This window comes from Dendrobates tinctorius, unplaced genomic scaffold (genome assembly GCF_039654945.1).
Source record: "Dendrobates tinctorius isolate UK_male_01 unplaced genomic scaffold, ASM3965494v1 ptg000084l, whole genome shotgun sequence".
Lineage (NCBI taxonomy): Eukaryota > Metazoa > Chordata > Amphibia > Anura > Dendrobatidae > Dendrobates > Dendrobates tinctorius.
Genome location: NW_027361752.1, coordinates 47,844,749 through 47,871,709, shown reverse-complemented (window position 1 = coordinate 47,871,709; position 26,961 = coordinate 47,844,749). Strand labels below are relative to the sequence as shown.

The window sequence follows — 26,961 nt, the reverse complement described above, 5'->3', positions numbered from 1 at the left end:
CACACATCTACAAGTTTTCTCATGAGCGGTTACACTTACCTTGTATCCACTACATGTGAGTCCTGCATTTCTTTTGGCCAAAACACATTTCATCCGTAGAAAAAAAGAGCGTTCAATTTCATATTCTGCAAGAAGAAGGAAGCTGTCATGAAATAATGTCACATCATAACAAGGCTCACATAAAACTGTGGATGTTAAGAGCTAGATTGATGCAGTCATGATCTTAGGTAAGTCATTCCAGTGAACAAGTGCAGCGCATGAGAAGTCTTAATTAAAAATAGAGTGAATGATAACCATGGGGTATTGTTGAACACTGAAGATTGGGTGTAGATAATAAAGGTACAGAATGATAAAATAGTAGCTGAGTCTTAAGCCTTATTATTGAAGAAACTGGCAGCCTGGTAAAGGAAGAGGTGGTAGTACAACCATCATACAAAAAGAATCAGCAGCTTGCAGTTTTCATTCCAGTCCACTTAATGAAATATAAATGAATAATTACTTTAATCAAAAAAAATTATAATTAGAGCCAGACTTTAAATTTTAAGTGTCTATGGGCAAAGTTCGATGGGTTGGAACCAATATAACGCCAAGAAAGTTGTCTTAGGATGCACAATGGATGGTAGAATTACATACAAACTTTCAGGATGGTAGAGGATGGAAGAAAATGAAGAACCTCACTTTTAAAGGTCTGGAGTTTTGATAATGTACCCCCGAATGTCCAGCAGACTCTGCAGTCAATTCTTGTGGAATGAGATATTACTGCAAACCAAATCATTGGTTAGTGATCCCAAAGAGGAACCAGAAGTGTGGCTCCTAGTGAACCAGTGTAAACCAGAAAATTCATTTTTACAGAGACTTGAGTTAGATGACTGAGGACGAGCAGCTTATTGCCAAAATCCCATGGAAACTGCCAATTTTGGGGGGTAGGTTGATATGGAAATGTAGTATTACATGGTGGCCCTTTAGATGATTGATTGTCCATGTAATTCATAGATAACTCAAGTCCATAGGAGCGAGAGTTAAGACATGGTCTTGATCATACAGTAGAGTAGGGTCATGAGTGGGAACCCAGTAATACATCCAAGTGATCTACTAGGATACACAAACAAGGTTTGTCCTGATGGTTTCTATTAGTCATTGAGTATCTTTGGCTACAAGATATTCTTCTCCAGGTTTCTTGGTCTATAAGATGTTCTTCTCTACGTCTTTCGGACTATAAGATATTCTTCTCCAGGTCTCTAGGGCTATAAGAAATTCTTCTCCAGGTCTCTTGGTCTATAAGATATTTTTCTCTACGTCTTTTGGGCTGTAAGATATTCTTCTTCAGGTCCCTTGGGCTATAAGATATTATGCTACAAAATATTACACTCTACAATGATGTCCTCAATGATAAGCATGGACCAAAAGTCAAGAAAACATGGCCAACATCTTCCACATTTCATCATTTTTAAGATTATTATATCCTATTTGTCCGGTTCAGAGCAGGTTCATGAGCATCACCCCACCATGATGTCCAGGTGACCTATAAGGTTATAGAAAGGGGTTGTCCCGATGGGAACAATCCTACTAGTCTTTGAGTAACTTTGGGAATAAGATATTCTTCTCTTGGTTTCTTAAGAAATATGATATTCTTCGTCCAGTCTTGTGGGCTATAAAATATTCTTCTCCAGGTCTCTTGGGCTATAACATATTCTTCTACAAAGTGATACACTCCACAATTATACCCTCACTAACAAGCGTGGACCCAAAAGTTAAGAAAACATAGACAATATCTTCCATTTTTCCATCATATTTGGGAACATAATGTGCCACGACGGTAAGCTGTGAGGTTACTACTTTATTCTCGTATGTGCAGACACCGATTTGTAGTTAGGTGTACCAGCTCTACAAAGCTTCAGAGGGTTTTAGGCTTTGAGATTAGGAATAATTTAGGAAATTACAGCCTCTTAGTAAATAACGGGGTATCCATTTACCCTGTCACGTCCAATATCCCTCAGTACGGAGGTTAATGTAGTAATAATAGTCGTATTGTACATAATTTCTCCCAAGCTTTACCGGCTTCTCTCTCATTAAAAAAAAATCTATCTTGGGAATTCGGAGAACCTCACACTGAGGGTCATGTACTAAATGCCTTTTCCAGGTTTCTCCAATGTTTTCTACATAACTTCTTTCTTTCAGTGAATTTATTTCTTCAATTTTTTTTTGTGTGTTTTGGACTAAGATGATAAAAATGTAGAAATTTGAAATTTGGTGCAAGTTCTTGTGTTTAACTAATAGAAACACATCTGGCCGATTTTATCTACCTGGTTTCCTTATTTTCCTTAAAGGGAACATGTCAGGATTATTTTACTACTGAAATTAGTGAATGCATCCACTTCCAGGCTAATTTACATTTAGCTTCTAAGTTTGATTTCTCACATTGTTCTAGGACCACAACATTTTCTGTAGGTAAAATATTTTTACCTGTTATAAATGCCGCTATTTTCCTGAATCCGACGATGGTTTTCTTTTATTTCTGCGCCTCTCCGTTCTTGAGATATGGCCCCATATTCCTTGTACGTAAATCTAGCCTTTTAGCCAAGTGGGAGTGGTCCTTGACTCTTTTTTTATGGGAGTCTACTTGAAGACCACACCCACCTGAATAACAGGAGTAGATCATATGCAGGGAATAAGGGGCCATATCTCAGGAACGGAGAGGCGCAGGAACAAAAGAAAAACAGCGCCGGATTCAGGAGAACAGCGGCATTTACACCGGATAAAAAAAAAATATATCTATGGCAAGTGACAGGTCGCCTTTAATTGCTCAGATAGGCACAACCCTTATAATTAAACAAATTAAACCGGTTACAATTAATCACAGATAGACAAGCACCTTCTCATTGCTCAGAAAGAGATAATAAATATTCTCTTTGGTCCATAGGTTCTAGTGTGAGAATTTTGCTGACTGTATGAATCTTGTTACACTTTACAGATCGGTTCTTTAAATATTAACAGAATTTGCTCCTTCGACATCTATGTTCTACCTCGTGCTCTGATCATATGGGAATTAAGCCGAGATTTCGACATAAAACCTCACTGCTGTATACCCAATACTACATTGTTTCCAGGAGTCGCCAATGTCTGTCTAAATATTCATCATCCAGAAGGAATATGGCCGGGGGTGGATGGAGGAGAACAGACTGCGGTGTGGAATATCACCTCCGCCAGACTTCTGCTATATTATGATGTTACATAGCAGGAAACATGAACTGCATTAAGTGCATTATGCCACTTATGGAAATTTCTACCAATCCTTTTATAAAACATTCTGCGGTGAGTTAATGGTACATGCACGATGAGCGTCAAAGATCCCCCTCCCATATAATAATAATAATAATAATCTTTATTTATATAGCGCCAACATATTCCGCAGCGCTTTACAGTTGAACAGTTTCAAACACAACAGTCATAAGTAACAACGTTAACAATACAATAATTAAAGCGAAATAAGACGACCCTGCTCGTGGAGCTTACAATCTACAATGAGGTGGGGGGGATACAAAGCACAGGTTTGTATTTACAATGATGTATTTACAATGACGGTCCAGCCATCTTCAGGGGGTGGGGGTTAGATGGAGATAGTGAATGGGCTACACACACACAAACATGACTTTGATTACTGAATGTGATAGGCCGCTCTGAACAAATGTGTTTTGAGCGAGCGCCTAAAACTATGCAAATTGTGGATGGTCCTAATATTTTGGGGTAGAGCATTCCAGAGGATTGGCGCAGCACGGGAGAAGTCTTGGAGTCGGGAGTGGGAGGTACGGATTAGGGCAGAGGTTAGTCGAAAGTCATTTGCAGAGCGCAGCGGTCGGTTAGGCCGATAGACAGAAATGAGGGAGGAGATGTAAGGGGGTGCCGCACTGTGGAGAGCTTTGTGGGTGAGAACAAGTACTTTGAATTGTACCCTGTAATGAATTGGCAGCCAGTGTAACGACTGGCGAAGAGCGGACGCGTCTGAGAAACGATTAGCCAGATGGACAACCCTGGCTGCTGCATTAAGGATAGACTGGAGAGGGGAGAGTCGAGTGAGAGGGAGGCCAATTAATAGAGCATTACAGTAGTCTAGGCGGGAGTGGATCAGGGCGACAGTGAGAGTTTTTGTTGTTTCCATGGTGAGAAAAGGGCGGATTCTAGAGATGTTCTTTAGGTGTAAGCGGCATGAGCGGGCAAGAGATTGTATATGGGAGGTGAAGGAGAGATCGGAGTCGAACATAACACCCAGACAGCGCACCTGCTGTCGGGGTGTTATTATGGTGCCACCCACAGAGAGGGAAATGTCAGATTTAGGGAGGTTAGTAGATGGTGGGAGCAGAAGAAGTTCAGTTTTGGAGAGGTTGAGTTTCAGATAGAGAGCAGACATGATGTTGGAGACTGCAGACAGACAGTCAGTGGCGTTCTGTAGTACAGCGGAGGTAAGGTCAGGGGATGATGTGTACAGTTGTGTGTCATCAGCATAAAGATGGTACTGAAAGCCAAATCTGCTGATGGTCTGTCCAATTGGGGCTGTATAGAGAGAGAAGAGAAGGGGGCCAAGGACTGAGCCCTGAGGTACCCCAACAGTGAGAGGAAGAGGAGATGAAGTGGAGCCAGAAAACAGAACACTGAAGGAGCGGTCGGAAAGATAGGAGGAGAACCAGGAAAGAGCAGTGTCCTTAATGCCTAGTGACTGGAGCCTAGAGAGTAGGAGAGGATGGTCAACAGTGTCGAAAGCTGCAGAAAGGTCGAGAAGAATGAGCAGAGAATGGTCACCATTACGTTTTGCTGTCAGAAGGTCATTGGTCACTTTGATGAGTGCAGCTTCTGTCGAATGTAGGGGGCGGAAACCGGACTGTGAAGGGTCTAGGAGGGAGTGAGTGGAGAGGTAACGGGTAAGGCGTGAGTATATCAGGCGCTCCAAGAGTTTAGAGATGAAGGGGAGATTGGAGACTGGTCTGTAGTTGTTTGTGCAGGATGGGTCAAGGGTGGGTTTCTTTAGTAATGGAGTAATGATAGAGTGTTTGAAGGAGGAGGGGAAAATGCCAGAGGAGAGGGAGAGATTAAAGATTGTAGTTAGGTGAGTTGTGACGACTGGGGAGAGAGACTGGAGGAGATGTGAGGGAATGGGGTCGGTTGTGCATGTAGTTGGACGAGAAGAGGAGAGGAGCCTGGAGACTTCTTCTTCTGTGATGGGAGCAAATGTGGAGAGTGAGTCAGGGGAAATGCAGGGAGGGATGGGAGTCACTGAACTTGGTGATTGGGAGCGGATTTCCTGACGGATATTGTCTATTTTCTCTATAAAGTGGGAGGCCAGGTCATCAGCGCAAATGTCTGTGATAGGGGCTTGTGCTTTTGGCCTGAGGAGGGAGTGAAAGGTGTCAAAAAGTTTCTTGGGGTTGTTGGATAGTGAGGAGATCAGGGTGGTGAAGTAGGTCTGTTTGGCGAGGTGAAGGGCAGAGTTATATGTCCTTAACATAAATTTGAAGTGTATGAAGTCTTCTGGTGTGTGTGTTTTCCTCCATAAGCGTTCAGCACACCTAGAGCATCGCTGGAGAAATCGGGTTTGCGATGTGAGCCAGGGCTGTTTCACTCTGTGTTTGGAGGTTCTGAGGGTGAGGGGAGCTACTTGGTCAAGGGTGCTTCTAAGAGTGTCATTGAAGTGATGTACAGCCAGATCAGGACAGGACAAAGAAGAGATTGGGGACAATGATGAGTGTAGGGAGTCTGAAAGTGTATGAGGGTTAATGGCTTGTAGATTTCTGACTGAATGGTAGGTAGGAGGGTGCTGGGGTGAGCGAGGATTTGTGAGTGTAAAGGAGAGAATGTTGTGGTCAGAGAGGGGAAGCGGTGAGTTATCTAGGTAGGAGATTGAGCAGAGCCGGGCGAAAACCAGGTCCAGGGTGTTACCGTCTTTGTGTGTTTCAGAGGTTGAGAGCTGAGAGAAGCCTAGAGAAGTGGTTAGTGATAGAAGCTGGGATGCAGATGTGGAAGTGGGGCTGTTAATGGGGATGTTGAAGTCTCCCAGGATAAGGGTTGGTAGTTCTGAGGACATGAAGTGCGGCAGCCAGGCAGAGAAATGGTCCAGGAAGTGGGTGGGTGAGCCTGGGGGCCGGTATATGACCGCTACTCTGAGGGAGAGGGGACGAAAGAGCCTGATGGTGTGGACTTCAAAAGAAGGGAATGAGAGTGATGGAACTGAGGGGATGACCTGGAAAGTGCATTGTGGGGACAGGAGTATGCCGACTCCACCACCAGGTCTATTTGTCGGTCTCGGGGAATGGGAGAATTGTAAGCCACCATGGGAAATGGCAGCAGGAGAGACAGTGTCAGAATCCTGAATCCAGGTTTCCGTGAGGGCCAACAGATTCAGAGAGTTTTTCAGAAAGTAATTGTGTAGGAAAGGAAGCTTGTTGCATACAGACCGTGGATTCCAAAGGGCACAATTTCTTAGTGTTAGAAAAAGCATCAGGGAGGAAAGGAGGTTGAACACGGATTTTTATTTTTTTACCGTGGAAAATATCTATAGTCTCAGGGAGGGCAGAAAAAACAGTCTGTAGAAAAGGAAGAAAGCACATGAACAGGAAGTGCAGGATAGAAGCTGTGCTGATGTATAAACTGCGTGCAGAATTATTAGGCAAGTTGTATTTGAGAGGATTCTTTTTATTATTGAACAACAACTATGTTCTCAATCAACCCAAAAGACTCATAGATATCAAAGCTTAATATTTTTGGAAGTTGGAGTGTTTTTTTTTTAGATTTGGCTATCTTAGGAGGATATCTGTTTTTTTTCCAGGTAACTATTAATGTGCAGAATTATTAGGCAACTTAATAAAAACCAAATATACACCCATCTCACTTGTTTATTTTTACCAGGTAAACCAATAGAGCAACACAAAATTTAGAAATAAACATTTCTGACATTCAAAAACAAAAACAAAAATCAGTGACCAATATAGCCGCCCTTCTTTACGATGACACTCAAAAGCCTTCCATCCATGGATTCTGTCAGTTGCTTGATCTGTTTACGATCCACATTGCGTGCAGCAGCCACCACAGCCTCCCTGACACTGTTCCGAGAGGTGTACTGTTTTCCCTCCCTGCAGATCTCACATTTTATGAGGGACCACAGGTTCTCTATGGGGTTCAGATCAGGTGAACAAGGGGGCCATGTCATTATTTTTTCTTCTTTTAGACCTTTACTGGCCAGCCACGTTGTGGAGTATTTGGATGCATGTGATGGAGCATTGTCCTGCATGAAAATCATGCTTTTCTTGAACGATACCGACATCTTCCTGTACCACTGCTTGAAGAAGGTGTCTTCCAGAAACTGGCAGTAGGTCTGGGAGTTGAGCTTCACTCCATCCTCAACCCGAAAAGGTCCCACAAGTTCATCTTTGATGATACCAGTGTCATGATCCAGGTTGGATCTGACAAGTTAAATGGACAATTGAACTTTTTTTCCTTTGGCTGTGTGCCAAAGTGTGGTGTGATTGCTCCCAGTGGCCATTAGAATTATTGCACTGTGGTGTCGCTTGTTCTAAGTTGCCCCGGTGGTGGTGAGTGATAGTGCACTTTAGTTTCTTTGGTTAAGTGCACATAATTATAAATCAGGTGTGATGCTCTATAAAAGAGTGTCAGGTGTATCAATCACAGTTGGTGATAGGTCTTCAGTCACAAGTAAGCCTGGGTGAAAGATGGAGTCTGCAGGGAGTGCTGGCATGGATTGGTGGAGTCCAACGATGGGGTCTGCAAGAAGGGCTGGCATGGCGTGGTGGAGTCGCAGTTTATGGTGTCAGCAGGAAGTGCTTGCATGGCTTGGTGGAGTGGCGACTATGGTGAGAGTTGCACTCAGCATGCTGGACTTGGTTGCTGAAAGCTGGACGCAAGCATGCTGGACTTATTGGCAAAAAAGTTGGACTCAAGCATGCTTGACTTTTTGGCACTCCAAATGAGCTGCACTCATCTTTGGGACTCTGTTTACTGGGCAGCTGCAACTGGTGGGGGACTCTGCTCCAAGGCTGCACTATGGTGATGGATCCAGTTATGGTGATGGATCCGGTTGAAGGAGAAGATGCACGCAGGTGGTGGGCTCTGTTGCGGGGCGCATAAGCAACAGAGCAAAGCTAAGCAGTATCTCCCTGTATTGTCATTTTTCCTTATGTGTGTTTAGTGCAGTGGTGGGATTAGTTTCCGCACCGACCAATTCCCTAGTGAGGGTTTAGGTGCAGGGTGAGTCAGGGTTTTGAGGTTCCTGTGCGTCGCCCGGTGCGGAACCGGCATAGGGAACGATAGGAGTGTAGAGACACTGACTCAGGGGAGTGCAGGAGGTCTCCACTTCCCCGTTTCCCTATCACAGGGCCCTCCATGGTTAATGTTACCCAGGTTTTCCCTTTATTATTTAAATTAGCCTTACTGGACGCTTGATTTTCCTCAATTCATGGGCAGTTATTTTGCGCCTTTTTTTATCAAGACGCTTCTTGCGATCCTGTTGGCTATTTGCCATGAAATGCTTGATTGTTCGGTGATCACGCTTCAAAAGTTTGGCAATTTCAAGACTGCTACATCCATCTGCAAGACATCTCACAATTTTTGACTTTTCAGAGTCCGTCAAATCTCTCTTCTGACCCATTTTGCCAAAGGAAAGGAAGTTGCCTAATAATTAAGCACACCTTATATAGGGTGTTGATGTCATTATACCACACCCCTCCTCATTACAGAGATGCAAATCACCTGATTTAGATAATTGGCAGTTGGCTTTCAAGCCTATACAGCTTGGAGTAGGACAACATGTATAAAAAGGATGATGTGATCAAAATACTCATTTGCCTAATAATTCTGCACACAGTGCAAGCTAAAAATAGCAGTATGCTGAATATAAACAGAGCTCACATTTAGCCTGTATTACTGGGAGAGAGACATGGTACTCACACCCAACATATAATACTGGGAAAAACACACAGACCTGGATGAGATATGGATCACACATCCAGCCTATATTACTGTGAGACACGCAGACCTGGATGAGACATTAATCACACATCTAGCTTATATTACTGGGAGAGATACCCAGACCTGGAAGAGATATGGCGCACACATCCAGCTTGTATTACTGTGAGAGACACACTGACTTGGTAGAGACATGAAGCACGCATCCAGCCTGTATTACCGGGAGAGACACAGATCTGGAAGAGGCATGCAGTTGACAACCAGCCTATATTACTGAGAGGGGCACACAGACCTGGAAGAGACATGGAGCTAAAAACCAGCCTATATTACTGGGAAAGACACATAGACCTATAAGAGACAAGGAGCACATATCCAGCCTATATTACTGTAAGAGACACACAGACCTGAAAGAAACATGAAGCTGACAACCAGCCTATATTAAAGGGAGTGACACACAAACCTGTAAGAGACATGGAGCATTCATCCAACCTATATTTCTGGGAGAGACACAAGGATCTGGAAGAGACATAGAGTTAACAACCTGCCTATATTACAGGGAGAGACACACAGATCTGGGAGAGACATGGAGCTTTCAGCTTATATTACTTGGACAAAGGACAGCACATGACTTATTCCTTCCAAAGACCGTACTCATACTAGGGACTAGGGGACACTCATTACGGGTGGAAGAAAGACGATTCCAGCAGGTAAGCAGGAAAGGGTTCTTTACAGTTAGAGCAGTGAAACTGTGGAATGCCGACCACAAGAGGTAGTAATGGCCAACACTATAACAGCTTTTATACAAGGGCCGGATGATTTCCTCAGTACACATAACATTGTGGGTTATAGATAATTTATTGACAAAATGTATAATTGGTGGAGAAAGGTTGAACTTGATGGATCGGGGGTTTTTCATCCTATGTAACTATATAAAATAAAATTAAAGACTGAAACAAAATATGTAAAAATAATTTCTTTGATGTCAAAGTGGCCCATAACCATGGAATGAAATAATCCTTGTATTGTTATCGTCAGTGAAGTTGATAAAATTGTTTTTTTTCCCCATTAATACTGAGCAGGGTGACTGATGCAGGTGAGCTGTATAAGGTCCATAGTGATGTCATCTAAGTCATGCCGCTTCCCCCTACAAATCACGCCAAGATCCCTTATCAGTCGTGTTCAAGAACATGCCAAAAACACATATTAAATATGACGCACCGAATGTAAAACAATTTTTGTTGCAAATTAAGCCAGAATTCTGCCCTTTAAAATATGTACCGTAACTTTCTGCAATTTTTTAAGGCATGAAATGCTACGACTGTGACCAGCCAACGTCCAAATTTTACTTTTATCGCAAAGTTTATTTCATGCTTTTGGTGCCCATACTGTATTTTTCATTTCAATTGCGGCATGATTTAGGTAAGGCTTTATTTTGTTAAAAAAAAATTTTAAACTTAAAAATAATGGAACTTATATAAAAACTTTTAAAAATAATGAAACTTATAAAAATGCTAAGCACAAATCTGCATGTGAATAGAAGCCTTCTACTGAGTTTTAGCTCCTATGGCGGAACAGGACAGGAACCCCGATATCTCTGAGCGCTCAGACAGCATTACATGAACTGGAACCACCAAGGACTTCTTGCTTCTTTCATGTGGTTGGAGTAAATTATGGGTAAAGGACGTCTGTCTGCTGGAAAATGAAGAGTGTGATACGAGGATGGAGAGATCAGAAGTAATTTCTATCTCCTTGTCCGCAAACACCAGCAGCTGGTTTTAATACTTCATCTGGGGAGCCAGAGCTTGTTGCGGCCCCTGATGCACAGAAAGCCTCACAGCGTCTGGCCCGATGTTTTATGTCCCCTCTGGTTTACACTATTCATAATGTTCATTTCTGCCACATAAAATACCTAAAGATGATGGATTGGGAATGCTGGATTTCTAGGATGATGTGGCCTGAAGTAACTGTGTAAGGAATAAATGGAGGCAGCCGCCTTGTAATACTCACAACTAACAACACTAAAGAACAGATTTTTTTTTTCCGACACAGATTTCCCAAAAACCCTCCCCCCAAAAAAATCAACATGTAGGTTTTATTGTAAATTTTACCTTATTTATAATTCTGGAATATGATGAGTATTAAGAAAACCTTCTGCTTACGTTCAGTAGTGCACGGGTTGTTTCTGTTTCATGTAATCAACTGTGGATTTCCCAGACGGAATCGGAATTAATAATCCACAAAAATTCTGCAAGGTATGAATGAAGCAGCTCTCTCCTCCTCTCTCATATCATAAACTTCCAGCAATCTTTCAAGAACTAACTAGTAGAGCTTAGAGATGAGTGAACCGGAACTGTAAAGTTCAGGGTTTCTACCGGAAACCTAGTTTCTGTTGCAGAACTCCGAGCATGGATGTCTCCCGAAAATCTGTTTGTGTTCGGAGTTCCGGGGGAAGAGAGTGAGACTCTGCTTCCTTTGGCAGCCCATACTACCACCATTTTACAGCACCAAAGATTAGATCCCTATTTACTTCTTTGGCGTTCTGGCTCAAGTTCAGGTACAGTTCTGAACTTGAACCAGAATCCCAAACCAGAACCCCGGTGATACAGTTCTGAATGTGAACCAGAACCCAGGTGGTAAAATTTTGACTAAAGTTCAGTCGAACCCGACAAACCCGAACATCCATGGTTTTGCTCATCCCTAGTAGAGATGAGCACATTTCTTTTTATTCAAAATTTTCCCAAAAATTTGTTTCCCAGTAATTTGATTCACCGTGAATTACAAGTACTGCAAAGCCACCAATTACCCTGAAAATGTCTGTAAAACTCTGAGGTCTCCTAGGACTGTATCTAACTTGTGAGGATCTGAGGTTGTGGGTTGTAATAATCACTTAAGAAAGTTAACGATGCAACTACTTTTATTCCTTATGTCCATGGTTTTACAGCAAATCCAGGTAGATGGCCAAAAATACATTGACTCCAGTCCATAAGATCCCCTCCCCGGGGTCGGTAGTCCCACTGCCCCTGTACCAAGCGATACTCACTGTCTCCCTACTTTTGGTTGGCCCAAGTATTTTGTATCTCCCGCCAGTATAGTCTGTAGTCAAAGTCCACGCTCCTTCAGATGACAGATAACACATCCGACGCCTATGTATCCAGGAGCAACAGTACTTAAGAAAGTTCATGAAATCCAGATGATAGATCCCTCAACCGTAGCAGGGAGATCCAGCCCATCTGACAACTGATCTCCAAAACTTCATAGGCCATCCATTCATGGATCCAGGACCTCAGTCTAGATCCTCTCCCTTCAATGTCACTCTCTTAGGCAAGGTTCACATTTGCGGCTGGGCGAGCTGCGGACGTCCTCCGTGAAGCTCCGCCCACGGCTACGCCTCCTCCGGTCAGCGCCGCCTTCGGCCGCATACTTCTGCATGCGCCCTGCGTACCCTATCTTTAGCATTGGGTACGCAGATCGTGCCGCAGTATGCGGATGCCTCCGCATACGTCGTTTTGACGATGTGACGAAAAAAGCAAATTCCAACATGGTGCATTTGACGCGGTTCGCCACATCGTCAAAATGACACATGCGGAGGCATCCGCATACTGTGGCACGACCTTTGCACCAGATGCTAAAGATAGGCTACACAGGAATGATGTAATAGATACTTTGGAGAGGATAATTGGAATACCGACTGAGTGTCGCCCGTAGTTGTGTGTTCTGGGTGTAGTAGATGAGGAAATGTGGACTCATTATGATAGAATATTTCTCCAGGAAGCTCTATTTATGGCCAGGAAGGCAATAGCATTGAGATGGATGGGGGGGAAATCTCCTTCAATTCGGCAGTGGAAGAAGTTAGTGAATGATGTGATTCCATATGAAAATATATTATACAGGCATAGAGGGTGCCCCCAGAAATTTTATAGGATTTGGGAAAGATGGTGTGACTCACCCTTGACACATCTAGCCCCTAATGCTATAACCTCATTAATTTCACGGTATAACCCCTGAAGTATATCTTCTTTAATGTATGAAAGTGATGACACGAGGGATTTTGGGAAAAAAAGTATTTATTATAATTTGAATAAATACAGACTCAAACTCTGACAAAGAACCTGTTGGTTTGATGGTGCAATGCTGAATAGAACTGTTACACTTTATTTGTTTTTGTCTGTTTACTCTATTATTGAAAGTAAGCTTTCCTATCTACGATGGATGGTGATTACACGGCTGATCCGCATTCTATACTGCAATGTTATATGTTTTGTTGTATTAATTTGTGGAATCTTTCAATAAAAAGAGTTTAAAAAAAAAAAGATAGGGTACGCAGGTTGCATGCAGAAGTATGCGGCCGTAGGCGGAGCTGACCGGAGGAGGCACGGCCATGGGCGGAGCTTCATGGAGGACATCCGCAGCTCGCCCAGCAACAAATGTGAACCTAGCCTTAACTCCTTGACTAAGCATGTGGCTTCTTTTCCTCCCTCCCCCTTAAACATTTGCTTTTAGTTTAAAGAATGAAGAATATTACAGAAGCCCATCACCTGGGACTGTATGTGAGACCCCCTGTAGTGACAGCTTCATTGGGTTTCCACACAATGGGACCAGTGGCTGGAAGAACAATGGAATGTTTGAGTTCCTTAATTACTAATCTTGGGTCTGGCCTTATGTATGCAGAAGATCTAGCCTGTACGTCTTCCTCTGCTTGCTGTCATTGAATGATAACATTGATTCCTGAGGCTGAACTGTTGAGCAAGCAAATCTAATATATAAAGCTCAAAGTGTGTATGTATGTGTGTGTGTATGTCCGGGATTGGCATCCGCACCGTCGCAGCTACAGCCACAAAATTTGGCACAGTCACACGTCTGGACCCCGAGAGCGTCCTAAGCTATGTTGTGAGGCGAAATTTTAACCCCGCGCGTTCCAATTCACCAAACAATTTTGCCCCTATCTACATACTGGGGAAAAAGCGTGTGTGTGTCAAGCCCCGCCCCTCATTATGATGTCACAATGGTTGACTATGGGATGGAGGATGTGTGATGGGTATATGGGCACTGGACTATGGGATGGCGGATATGTATGATGGGTATATGGGCACAGGACTATGGGATGGAGGATGTGTGATGGGTATATGGGCACGGGACTATGGGATGGCGGGTCTGTATATGGGCACGGGACTATGGGATGGAGGATGTGTGATGGGTATATGGGCACTGGACTATGGGATGGAGGATATGTATGATGGGTATATGGGCATGGGACTATGGGATGGAGGATGTGTGATGGGTATATGGGCACGGGACTATGGGATGGCGGATATGTATATGGGCACGGGACTATGGGATGGAGGATATGTATGACGAGTATATGGGCACGGGACTATGGGAGGGAGGATATGTATGATGGGTATATGGGCATGGGACTATGAGATGAAGGATGTGTGATGGGTATATGGGCACTCGACTATGGAATGGCGAATATGTATGATGGGTATATGGGCATGGGACTATGGGATGGCGGATATGTATGATGGGTATATGGGCACGGGACTATGGGAGGGAGGATATGTATGATGGGTATATGGGCATGGGACTATGAGATGAAGGATGTGTGATGGGTATATGGGCACTCGACTATGGGATGGCGAATATGTATGATGGGTATATGGGCATGGGACTATGGGATGGCGGATATGTATGATGGGTATATGGGCACGGGACTATAGGATAGAGGATATGTGTGATGAGTATATGGGCACGGGACTATGGGAGGGAGGATATGTATGATGGGTATATGGGCATGGGACTATGAGATGAAGGATGTGTGATGGGTATATGGGCACTCGACTATGGGATGGCGGATATGTATGATGGGTATATGGGCATGGGACTATGGGATGGAGAATATGTATGATGGGTATATGGGCACGGGACTATGAGATGAAGGATGTGTGATGGGTATATGGGCACTCGACTATGGGATGGCGGATATGTATGATGGGTATATGGGCATGGGACTATGGGATGGAGAATATGTATGATGGGTATATGGGTACGGGACTATGGGATGGAGAATATGTATGATGGGTATATGGGCATGGGACTATGGGATGGAGAATATGTATGATGGGTATATGGGCACGGGACTATGGGATGGAGGATAATTATAATTTGCTATAACTAACCACAGTTAGTTACTATGCCTGAGCAGCGCCGGGCTCTTCAGCTAGTCACTAATAAAACACAACAGGAAAATCTCTAATAAAACACAATAATAATACTGACGCTACCGATGCTCCGTGCTGGAAAAAGTCTACATCCCTTAGAGCCATGGACTCCGCTTTATGTCCATTCCTCCAATAGTCTTTAGTAAATGGCCAGCTCCCCCAAAACTCAACACGTATGGCTATGTGATAAAATGGAAGAAAAGCCATAAAATAACAAGAGAGTACTAATTTATTTTGTTATTTTATGGTATTAAGTCCATTTGGTCACAATTTTATTGATCTCGGTAAATCCCTTTGAAGCTTTATTCAGGACACAGCCTTTTTTATATGTCACTCATACATGAACAGTATACGTGAAAAAAAAACTCCAAAAAGACATTGTTAACCCTTCACCAGTAACATACTTTTTGTGGGCGTCAGTAGTAATTACAATAGAGACGACTCCTTCGACAATACAATTAAACTCAGGAGAAAAATTGGAGTCCAAAGCTATTTAAATAAAGTCAAATTTTTATTATATCCAAAATAGGCACATAGAAGAGAACACGACAGATTTTAAAATGTATTTAGATGAGGCATCTTGTAGCTAGGTAACCCCAAAGCCAATAGAAGAACAGGTCAGCACTTATTGGTAATGAAAAACATCCAAATAGACAGTCCTACTAAGAAATAAATAGATCAAAGACTATATTTTTATTTCTATACATAAGGGCAAACAATGCATATATAAATCCCAAATTGAATTCTTTATTAGAAAATATTGCACGTTGCCCAATATATTTTAGAGCAGCAATACCGTGCCGCAGCAATGTGAATAATATGGCACAAAAAAGGGGGCGAGAGCCACCGACAACGCACATGTGCTAAAAATACCTATATCGGTTCCATCATATAGCTGCAGTAGGATATTGCCGTAAGACTAAAGCTGCCACAAGAAGTGGTGAGTTCTCCTTCAATGGAAGTCTTCAAACAGAGGCTGGACAGACATCTGACTGGGATGATTTAGCGAATTCTGCTTTGAGCAGGGGGTTGGACCAGATGGCACAGGACGTCCCTTCCAACTCTACGATTCTATGATTCTATGATTAAAAGGACAGCCAATTCAGGGATGTATGAAACAGAACATATATATGTCTGTATATCAGAGCTTGTCATGCATCCATAGCTGGCAAGATTAGTCCTCCATTAATAATATTGTTTATTGTGCATTGCCCAAACTAAAAATGTCTCTTAATGCAGGAGAAAGTGTGGCTGATATCGGCATGATAGAATCCCGGCACAATGCATATGCAAAGTAACCTATATGGAAATCATCATGCCAAAAACAGCCACACAAAAAATATGACCGTTAGAGGGCAATGCACATAAAGAATAGAAGGTGACTATGCCTAAAGAGTAATAGATGTAAAACAGTCCTGGGTATGCATGAAAAACAGCTCAAGTAATCTGAAACAACGTACCCATCATGGCAGAGTATGACAAATGTGCCTATTTTGGATATAATAAAAAGTTGACTTTATTTAAATGAACAGTATACAGTATAGCAAATAGATGACTGGTTCTATATCTAACTACCCCCGATGAAACAATGCTCTCATCTATCAAGTGTCATTTATAGGGACATGACAGCCATCCGCCATGTCACCTAGACACGTGATCCTAAATTAATGTCTTTAGACCTGTCTATGGTCCTGCACTCACTTGTTTCTCAATTCCCTCTTCCTCCTCTTATAATTTCTGTAGGAAAGCATAAAAAGGCTATGAAAAGACATGGAAAAATCAGACTACACAGTGTTCGTTTGGTAGTCTGTTACCATGGATACGCACAGTTCTAAATGTTAAAAATATTATTTTAATCAAGACTATTTGAAAAGTTACTTTTTTTCACTGGTCTGTGTTTCCTAAGATTATATATTCTTAAATCTATGTAATTAACCGAGGTGGTTGGAATTACTTGTGCTAAATTTATTAAAAGTTCCACATCCTGTATATAAATCTGTTGCATTTAAGAAAAAATCTCTGTCATTTAGAAAAACAAATCTAGGAGTTCTATCAGCTCTCTTATAATTATGACAAAATCTGCATCATTTCCACCTAATTTTCTTAATAAATGTGGCCTAAACTTCATCTTAATGACCACAAAGGCTTTTCTCAATACTTTTTCACTTTGGCAAGTGACAAAAAAGTTTCAAATTTTACAGCAATTGCTTCACTTATCACCATTGGAAATTAAAAAGAAAAAAGAACTGAGGTGAACTGCTTTGGTTGCTTTGATGAACTGCTTTGATGGAAAATTGTGTTTTCTAAAACACCAACTTATGGATGTGATTAAAAAAAAATATTGTGATACTATAGGCTGCGTTCACATGTCGCGGTTTTTTCGCATTTCCGCGGCGGTTTTTAACGCGCGTTTTTGCCGCAAAAAACACAAAAAAACAGCATCCCATGCATTCCTATGGGATTCAGCAATGCTGTGCTAATGCTGCGGATTTTCCCGCGGCAGTATCGCATCGCGGAAAAATCCGCAGCATGCTCATTAATTTTGCGGAATCACGGGGATTCCACACACATAGGAATGCATTGTTCCGCTTACTTCCCGCATGTGGCTGTGCCCACCATGCGAAAACTAAGCAGAACATTTGCGGATGGTACCCAGGGGGTGGAGGAGAGAAGACTCTCTTCCAGGCTGTGGGTACCATATCCCTGTAAAAAATAGAATCAAAAATAAAAAATCGGGTTATATTCACCTTCCGGCGTCCCGCGCAGCCTTCCCGGGCCTCAGCGATGCTCCCGTTCCAACCCTTTGATGACGTTGCGGTATCGCGATACTGTAGCGGTCCCTATTCCTCGCAAGACCGCTACAGTATCGCAAGACCGCGACGTCATCAAAGGTCTCGCAAGGCATTACTGGGAACGGGAGCATCGCTGAGGCCCGGGAAGGCTGCACGGGACGCCGGAAGGTGAATATAACCCAATTTTTATTTTTTTTAATTATTTCTAACATTAGATCTTTTTACTACTCAGCCTCAATAGTAAAAAGTTGGTCACACTTGTCAAACACTATGTTTGACGAGTGTGACCAACCTGTCAATCAGTTCTCCAAGCGATGCTACAGATCGCTTGGAAAATGCTAGTGTTCAGCAAGCTAATTACGATTGCAAATCGCTAGTTTTTCCGCTGGAAAATCGCGGGAATTTAAAATGCGATTATCCCGCGGAATGGAATTCCGGAATTCCCGTGGAAGTTACCGCGGGTATTGCGCAACGTGTGCACATAGCGAAAGGTCATTACATATCTGTGCTGCTGCTCTATGCTAGAAAAAAAAAAAAGAGGCGATGATTAACACTGGTCATCAGCGGGCACCATAGCCCTGGCATTAATGATATAGTCTTATCTTGGATTTTTAAAGCTAGTAAATCTTACTAAAATGGGCTGCTAGTAGAGGTTGAGGGACAATAGTCTGTTTATAAAGTAGAAGGGCTTCCGTACAGATGTATATCACATTTGGCATGTTTTCTGCATCCCGTGCAGCTGCTTGCTACATACAATCTGTTTTTCTTGGTTATGGCTGGGCTTTCCAAAGATTGTCTTTAAACCATATCCTGAGCTGGAAAATCTCAGCCAAAATGTTGTCATATTGCGCTTGGAATTACAATGAGCTGTTTGACTAAGAATACAGTATCTCCATCGAAATAAAAACGATGGCCGATGATAAACATTCCAGTCTGACAATTACAAACACAATGCGGTTTATATTTCTAATCCCTGCGGACATCAAATGGTTAATGATCTAATATGTCTTTTATGAAAAAAAAACAAAACAATATTACACAGATGCAGAATTTTAAAAAAAAATCCATGAGGGATAATGGAGATGAGTACTATGATCCTGGAATAAAGAATATAGCCTTGAACCATGACATAACTGCTAGTGCGAGGATTTACAGTCTGAGAATACCGCCTTAAATTAAAGGCAAAGTATATTTGCAATTCCTTTTTATCCATGGTTTACCTCCAATTTTTGATGAAGTGTCCATGAGATCCACCATGACTGCATGTCTACTCTTTACAACCAGCAATCTGCATCTTCTGTCCCTAACCTAAAACTCATCCACCCAACAGCTATAGTATGACTTAAATATGATCCATCACATACTAAAAAAATTTGAGCTAAATACCTTGCAAAAATCTTTGACCTTCCACGATTCTGTCACTTTTTTCCATTTTGCTCTACGTCGCTCCACCACAGAAACATTCACATTTGTTTCTACCGGATTGCACTATGTGAAATCTCTACTTGCAGACCAACTGGATATTTATTCACAGTCTTCTCTTGGGAAGTGCTCTTTAACCCCTCTAACCAAATGTTATATCAGTGGCTGAGATGTGATTGGCAGCATCTGAAATGGAGGCATGGAAGTTCACACCCAAGAGAAGACTCTGAAGAAACATCCAGCTGGACTACAAGCAGAGATTTCACATACTGTGCTCCAAAAGCAGCAAATGTGAACATCTCTGCAATGGATTGAAGCAGTGCAAAAAAGGGAAAAAAAAAGCAGCAAACGCAGGGGAGTGCAGGAATTTTTACAAATTGAACTGATTTTCCAGTAAGTGAAAGGTCCTCTTTAAAGTAGTTCTCTAAAATGTGATAAAACTGTCTTAGTCATGTAATTAAAATGACAGCTCGCCTTAGTCACCTGTCAGGATGGATTGGAGTCTGAAGAAACACAACACCTAGGACTTGTGTCTCAATGACAGAGGAGCTGTATGGTAGGTTTATATATCAGAAGACAAAAATCTTCCCATCAGCTGACTTATTACAAAGGATTATTTTCTCCAGCCTCTGTTTGCGGTGTTCAGTCAGCCAAGGAGAAGATATATTTCTTCTGGTATGACAACTCTTCTCCTTGGCTGAAGGAGGTTCGAGTGCTCAAGATACAGCTCCTCTGACAGTTGAGACACAAGTCTCAGAAGTTGTGTTTCTTGAGACCGCAGTCTGATATGAGACTAGGAGAAGCTGTCATTTGAATGAATTAATGGGAGCAAATTTATTACATTCTTGGCAGACCCCTTTAAGGGGTGAAGCTGTAGAGTGCCAGTCAAACCCAAACCCTAATTCCTTCAGCCACATAAGAAAACACAAGTGTTAAAAATGGCACATGGTAGTAGAGGTGGAGGCCCTTTTATAGATTTTGCATTGGGCCCAAGATTTCAATCCAGAAATGAACATACTGTAGCAGCTAGGGGGCTTTATAGCAAAGAGAAGCCTAGTTTTGGTCTTGCCTAAAGTGGTAAAACCTGGCAGTAAGTTCTTAATTGCCCTGCAGTATATTTTCATAGAGTCACCTAAAGTCATTCTTGGCTCTGAATAACACAAAAATTTATGAATGAGTTGCCCCTTCCTCTGTAATACCTAAACGCCCAATAAACATTAGATGAAATTCAACCAAACTCCTCAATTTTGGTGGATCCGGAATGAATATTTGATGTGTATGGAGGCCTTCCTACTCTCCCCCAACAGATAATGGGACGGATGCAACTTCAACAGCTGATTTTTTATATTCAGGTTTCTGGCAGTGACTTCTCTTTCCAGGTTGAAAACACATGAATGGTCATCCAAGACGAGTGTTCAGATGTATGTGTTCGCATGAATTGGGAGAGATAGCTGTCGGCCAAATGTTCGGCTGACACGTGACATGCATGTGTATGGTCATCGTAACACTCCCAACAAATGGCTGTCCAAAATAAACAATTCCTGTGATGCAGACCTTCTAACTTGTTGAAGTTGATAAATGTCTTTCTCTATGGCTATATTCTACCATAATTTTGCTGGAGAATAAAGGTTCCTCTTTATTTAGCAGGTTTGATTATGGCTCGCTGAACTTGGACATGACCCAGAGTGTCCATTGACCTCGTTTTCTGACCCATATTTGTGGTCCTCAGCAGAAGTTCCCACTGGAGAATACTCCTGAAATATGACCTGTTCGTTGCCTGTGCTAAAGTCCGTACCTTAAAAAAATGTAGGATCTTTATCCTAACATCAGCTCTGGCCAGTTGTAGACTTGTCACCCTATAGTTTTCCACTAGAGGTGGCATGATTCTATTCTTACACCTCATACAATATTCCAGAGCAAGCTGTCTGGTTCCAGTTCTGAACGCTTGTACAACACCAAGATATAACACAAGTGTAAAACTGACGGTAATATGAGAGTTTCATTCCAGCACGTAATATAAATCTACCTTGTAATAAGTGCGGGTGAAGAGGCTGATGAGCTGTCAGTACGGCCGTCATCTCATCGTGATCTGATGGATGGATATATTCATAAATACTATTGCCGGTCAGTTCCACCTGACAAAAGAACAGAAACAGAGTAAGCAGACAATACCTGATCTGAATGTAATGTCTCAATTATTGTCTCGGAAGAACAATGTAATTTCATTACGGATGAGAGCTCGACAGGCAACGGCACTAAACCTTCCGCTACTCCGCAGAGTGAAGTAAATCCCGAGACATTAGAGAAAATCCCCTCTTCACACTTGTAATGAATTCATTAACTTAGAAGCCAATGTTTGCTTATCCTGGAGATTAGAGGATGCTGTTTGAGAATATAGGACATACATGGTTCCTGCCACCAGTTGTGTCTGACGATGGCTTCATACAGTCTTCTGAGGAAAAGGCAACACATGCTGTAAAGAAGGCAAAGTATACGAAAGGGTTGAAGTTGCCCACTTTAGTACTACAAAATACTTTGTTGGCTTCAAGCTCTGTTGTGTCCACATGTTCCAGCAGAAGACAACCCCATTTGAAGGGGAATTTGAAGCCAATCATTTAGTACTAAGGTCTATTTCTTAAGGGATGAGTCAAAAATAGCCTATTCGACTAGAATAGAGCTGCCTTGGTTAACCATCCAATCTGTTCCTCCATGGCAGTCTTCATTTCTGCAGCCAGCATCCTCAACTTGGCATCCTAAGCACCTGTGAAATTTACTAGGCCTCATGGGATATCATGATGTGTGTCACACTGCAGAATTTAGTACATGTCAGAGGAGCCCAAGATGCAGAGCTGAGGATAACCACTGGCAAAGTGTAGACTCGTCTACTCTGGCTGCCACAGACAATTGGACTGTACGCTGGACCAGGGCAATGCAAATCTCTATATTGGACCTTTCACAATACAAGATGAATATATTATTAAATAGATTTTTTTTTAGACCTGAGGAGGCTGTATTGTAATTTGAAAGCCCAAGTAATAATGGCTGTAGAATACTGATTTTAAAAAGAACTAGGTCAAATATGGCAAGTTTTTGCTCTTATTTTATTCCTTGTGTTTAATGATGGGCGAACCCAAATGGAAAAGTTTGTGTTCTGTACCAGACACCTAGTGTCCACGCACAACTCTGAACACAGAGTTCTCATGGAAGCACGTGTTACTATTTGGGTTCGGCAGCCCGAACAAAGCTTGTTGAAAGACTGCAGCGCAGCCAATCAACATGTTTTTCTGATGTGGGCACTTCCAGCCCCATCACAGCCATGCCAATTATTGGCATGGCTGTGATTAACCGGGACAGCATGTTAAAAAAATATAATATATTAAAAAGACGTAGGGTCGCTCTTATTTCTGATAACAAGCACAGGCAAAGCAGACAGCTGCTGACTGTAGCCCTAAGCTGTCTGCTGTATCTTGGTTGGTTATCAAAAATAGAGGGGCCGCCATGCCATTTTTTTAATTATTTAAATAAGTAATTTTAAAAAATGGTGTGTAGTCCTCCCATTAGATGAGCCAATTTTGGCGCTTTGCCCGGCTCTTCCCATTTGCCCTGGTGCGGTGGCAAGCAGGGTAATATTTTGGGGGTGATGTGACTGTGCATTGTCCGCTGAGATCAAGCACAGAGGTTAGTAATGAGGTGGCATCTATCAGACACCCCCATTACTACCCCAGTAAGTGAATAGTTAAAAAAAAAACACAGACCGAATGAAAAAAATACTTTCTTTGAATAAAAATTCCCTCACAGTCCCGCATTTACCCATTTATTAATTAAAAATAAATCCAGGAAATTCCAACGGTAATCCACTAGTGAAATGTTCCATGACGCCCATCGAAATCCTATGGAGTCTTGTTCTGAGAAAGTTCTCAGAACAAAACTTCATAGTTCACTCCCATTCAGTGGTAGGCACACAAATTCTCGCGCTTCTGCCTGCCGCTGACCGCGAGTTACCCTATGGAGTCACGTCCTCAGAATGAGGCTCAATAAGGTTACTCACGCTAAGTGGTTGATCAGGTGTTCGGGCCCCCATTCACTAGAATGGGGTTCAGGATCACGTTCGGGTACCATTCTGGTACCCAAACCGAACTTTTTTATAAAGGTTGGCTGAACCCAACGGACCCAACCATCTATGAGTCAGTGCATCATTACTCTTGCTTCCATGATTATTACATTTTATTATTATTATTATTTTCTTTTTCTTTTTTAAGTCACCAACATTTCATTATGTGCGTTCACACATTGCAGATGCGACAGAAACATTAAACAGTAGAAATGTAAGGCTGACAGATAGATTTCTCCTGCTCATGAGCAATATGAAGACACATATGAACAAAGATTAATCCCATTCAATGGGGATATTTTGTGCAGGGCTCATTCAGATAAATATGCCCCAGAAGATCAGCCATGTCCCCTCCTCTTTTCTCCTTGCCTTGCGCCTGGCTGTAAGACAACTGGCTGCAGCAGGTGCTTTCCTTTCTGCACTGTCTACAGATGGAGATGCTTAGCCTGGCCTCTTGTCTATGTTCTGGCCTCTTATCTATTCATCAGCAAAAAATAGACAACAGACCTGCAGGAAATTATCTTGTGTCCTCTGTAGAATTTTTACATGATGAACTGCAAAGAATTCTGAGAAACAATGAATCAGCTCTGTCCCCACCTCCTTCTCGCTGCCCTGCATCTGGCGGTATGACAACTGGCTGCAGCAGGAGCATGAGCCTCCTCTACTGCACTGTCTACAATAGGAGACCACAAAACCCGACCTCATCCTTGTATAAGTGCCAGCTTATGGTTTGACTTTTGTCCTAAGCCATGTGACAAGGCACATTAAAGGGCTGACATTGACTTTTAGGATTGATACTTTCAATACATGGCACTACTTTAGAGTTCAAGTCCTCTTCCTCTCTGAAGAGGCAATTTTATTATTTAATTTCCAAGAGGAGCATTGCAAGGCTTAAAAGTCTCCTCATCTTGGCATGGCAGGTTTGACATGTCACTCTCCGCAGCGAGAAACGATGCCCCTTGGATCCAACGCCTGTCACACAGCCAAATCAGATCTCACACTTTGCACTGATGAGAGGCAGTACCCCGAAACACAGGGTCTGCAAATTGAGATTATGGTTTGGCTTTTATCCTAAGTCATGCTGAAGGCTCGTTAAAGGGTTGACATTAACTGTTAGGATTGCTACTTCCAAAAGATGGCGCTAGAGTTCTAGTCCTCTTCTCTAAAGAGGCAATTTGTATAGCTTCTTATTTATTCACAAGCAAAAAAACAGACAACGCACCAGCAGGAAATTATCCCGTGTTTTCTGCAGGAAATTTACAAGATGAACTACAAAGAATCCTGAGAAAAAAATTAATCAGCCATGTCCCCTCCTCTTTCTCAAAGTCCTGCACCTGGCTGTAAGACAACTATTCTGCTACAGATGGATCTGGATAAGTTGGAAACTTGGGCTGAAAGGTGGCAGATGCAGTTTAACAATGATAAATGTAAGGTTATACACATGGGAAGAAGGAATCAATATCACGATTACACACTGAACAGAGAACCACTGGGTAAATCTGACATGGAGAAGGACTTGGGGATCCTAGTTAATGATAAACTTACCTGGAGCAGCCAGTGCCAGGCAGCGGCTGCCAAGGCAAACAGGATCATGGGGTGCATTAAAAGAGGTCTGGATACTCATGATGAGAGCATTATACTGCCTCTGTCCAAATCTCTGGTTAGACCGCACATGGAGTACTGTGTACAGTTTTGGGCATCGGTGCTCAGGAAGGATATAATGGAACTAGAGCGGGTACAAAGGAGGGCAACAAAATTAATAAAGGGGATGGGGGAACTACAATACCCAGAGAGATTAGCAAAATTAGGATTAGTTAATCTAGAAAAAAGACGACTGAGGGGCGATCTAATAACCATGTATAAGTATATAAGGGGACAATACAAATATCTCTCCGAGGATCTGTTTATACCATGGAAGGTGACGGTCACAAGGGGGCATTCTCTGCGTCTGGAGGAGAAGAGGTTTTTCCACCAACATAGAAGAGGATTCTTTACTGTTAGGGCAGTGAGAATCTGGAATTCCTTGCCTGAGGAGATGGTGATGGCGAACTCAGTCGAGGAGTTCAAGAGAGGCCTGGATGTCTTCCTGGAGCGTAACAATATTGTATCTTACAGATTAGGTTCTTTAGAAGGACGTAGATCTGGATATTTATTCTGACGGAACATATGCTGAACTGGATGGACAAATGTCTTTTTTCAGCCTTGCTAACTAGGTTACTATGTAACTAGCTGCAGCAGAAGTCTTCCTGTTCTGCACTGTCTACAGTAGGAGACTGCTAAGCCCTGCCCCCTTGTCTAAACTCCAGCCTCTTATCAACAGCCAAAAATAGACAACAGGCCAGCAGGAAATTATCCCATGTATTCTGCAGGGTTTTTATAATATGAGCTGCAAAGAATCCTGAGAAACAATGAATCATTCCTGTCCCTACCTCATTTTCACTGTCCTGCATCTGGCTGTATGACAACTGGCTGCAGCAGGAGCCTCCCCATTCTGCACTAGGACACTGCTAAGCCTGGCCTCTTTGTCTAAGCTCCAGCTTTTATCCATTCACCAGCCAAAAAAGACAACAGACCGCAAATAAATTATCCCATTTTCTCTGCAGGATTCTTATAATATGAGCTGCAAAGAATCCTGAGAAACAATGAATCAGCTATGTCCTTCCTTCTTCTCACTGCCCTGCATCTGGCTGTAAGACAACTGGCTGCAGCAGGAGACTCCCTGTTCTTTACACTGTACAATATGAGACTGCTAAGCCCTGCCTACTTGTCTAAGCTCCGGCTTCTCATCCATTTGTAAAGGGAAGAGATTCGTTGGATGCAGTGAAGAGCTGGAGGCAGAGGAGGGGTTAACAGGATTTACTGAACAGGTTATTATACAGGAAATACTCCTTGCAGGGAGACAAGATCAGTAACGGCAATGATGGGAATAGCACACAAACACAATGCTTGAGAAAAAGGTATACAAAAAAAGGTAACTTATCGCTTGCAGTTCTTGTAGGGGAAATGTTGGAGTATCTCATGACGGCACAACAAATTGTGGACAATGTCTCTGGCTCTGTTACTGAGGAACGAAAAGCACCATCTCCTGACGGTGCCAATGTATCCGGTCTCGCTTGGCTTGAGTGCGCTGGAACGTAGAAACAGTCCTTTGTGTGGATTCCTCTGGAGTGGCCCGAAAACAAGAACAGTGGGCATGCTCACAGACCGCAGCAGTGGGCGGTCCTCTGGAGTAGTATCTAAGAACGGAGCAAGTCAGCTTATCTGCAACTGCGGGCGGGAAGGAGCGGTCTAGTAAGGGTCAGAAGACAGCTCGGTTGTGACACAGTCAGAACACTGGGGGATGAATGACGTGGAGTTAGTAGTCGGAGCACAGGGGAGGGAGTCAACCTTCTCCTTGTTCTCCTGTGGCTTTCCCGCCAAGTCTGCCGGTTCCCACGCTTAGTCCTTTTTA

The 26,961-nt window shown here is 42.6% G+C and overlaps 1 protein-coding gene across 1 annotated transcript in view; it reads right to left on the bottom strand.

Moving 5' to 3' along the window:
• The window catches only part of SIM2 (SIM bHLH transcription factor 2), a 158,807-nt gene that overhangs the window by 31,030 nt on the left and 100,816 nt on the right, over positions 1 to 26,961 (bottom strand). Inside the window, exons 4-5 of the mRNA XM_073584655.1 lie at positions 21,426 to 21,534; positions 40 to 125 (exon numbers count right to left, since the gene is read on the bottom strand). Of these exons, the coding sequence (XP_073440756.1) occupies positions 40 to 125; positions 21,426 to 21,534 (195 nt within the window). The remainder of the gene's footprint in view (positions 1 to 39; positions 126 to 21,425; positions 21,535 to 26,961) is intronic.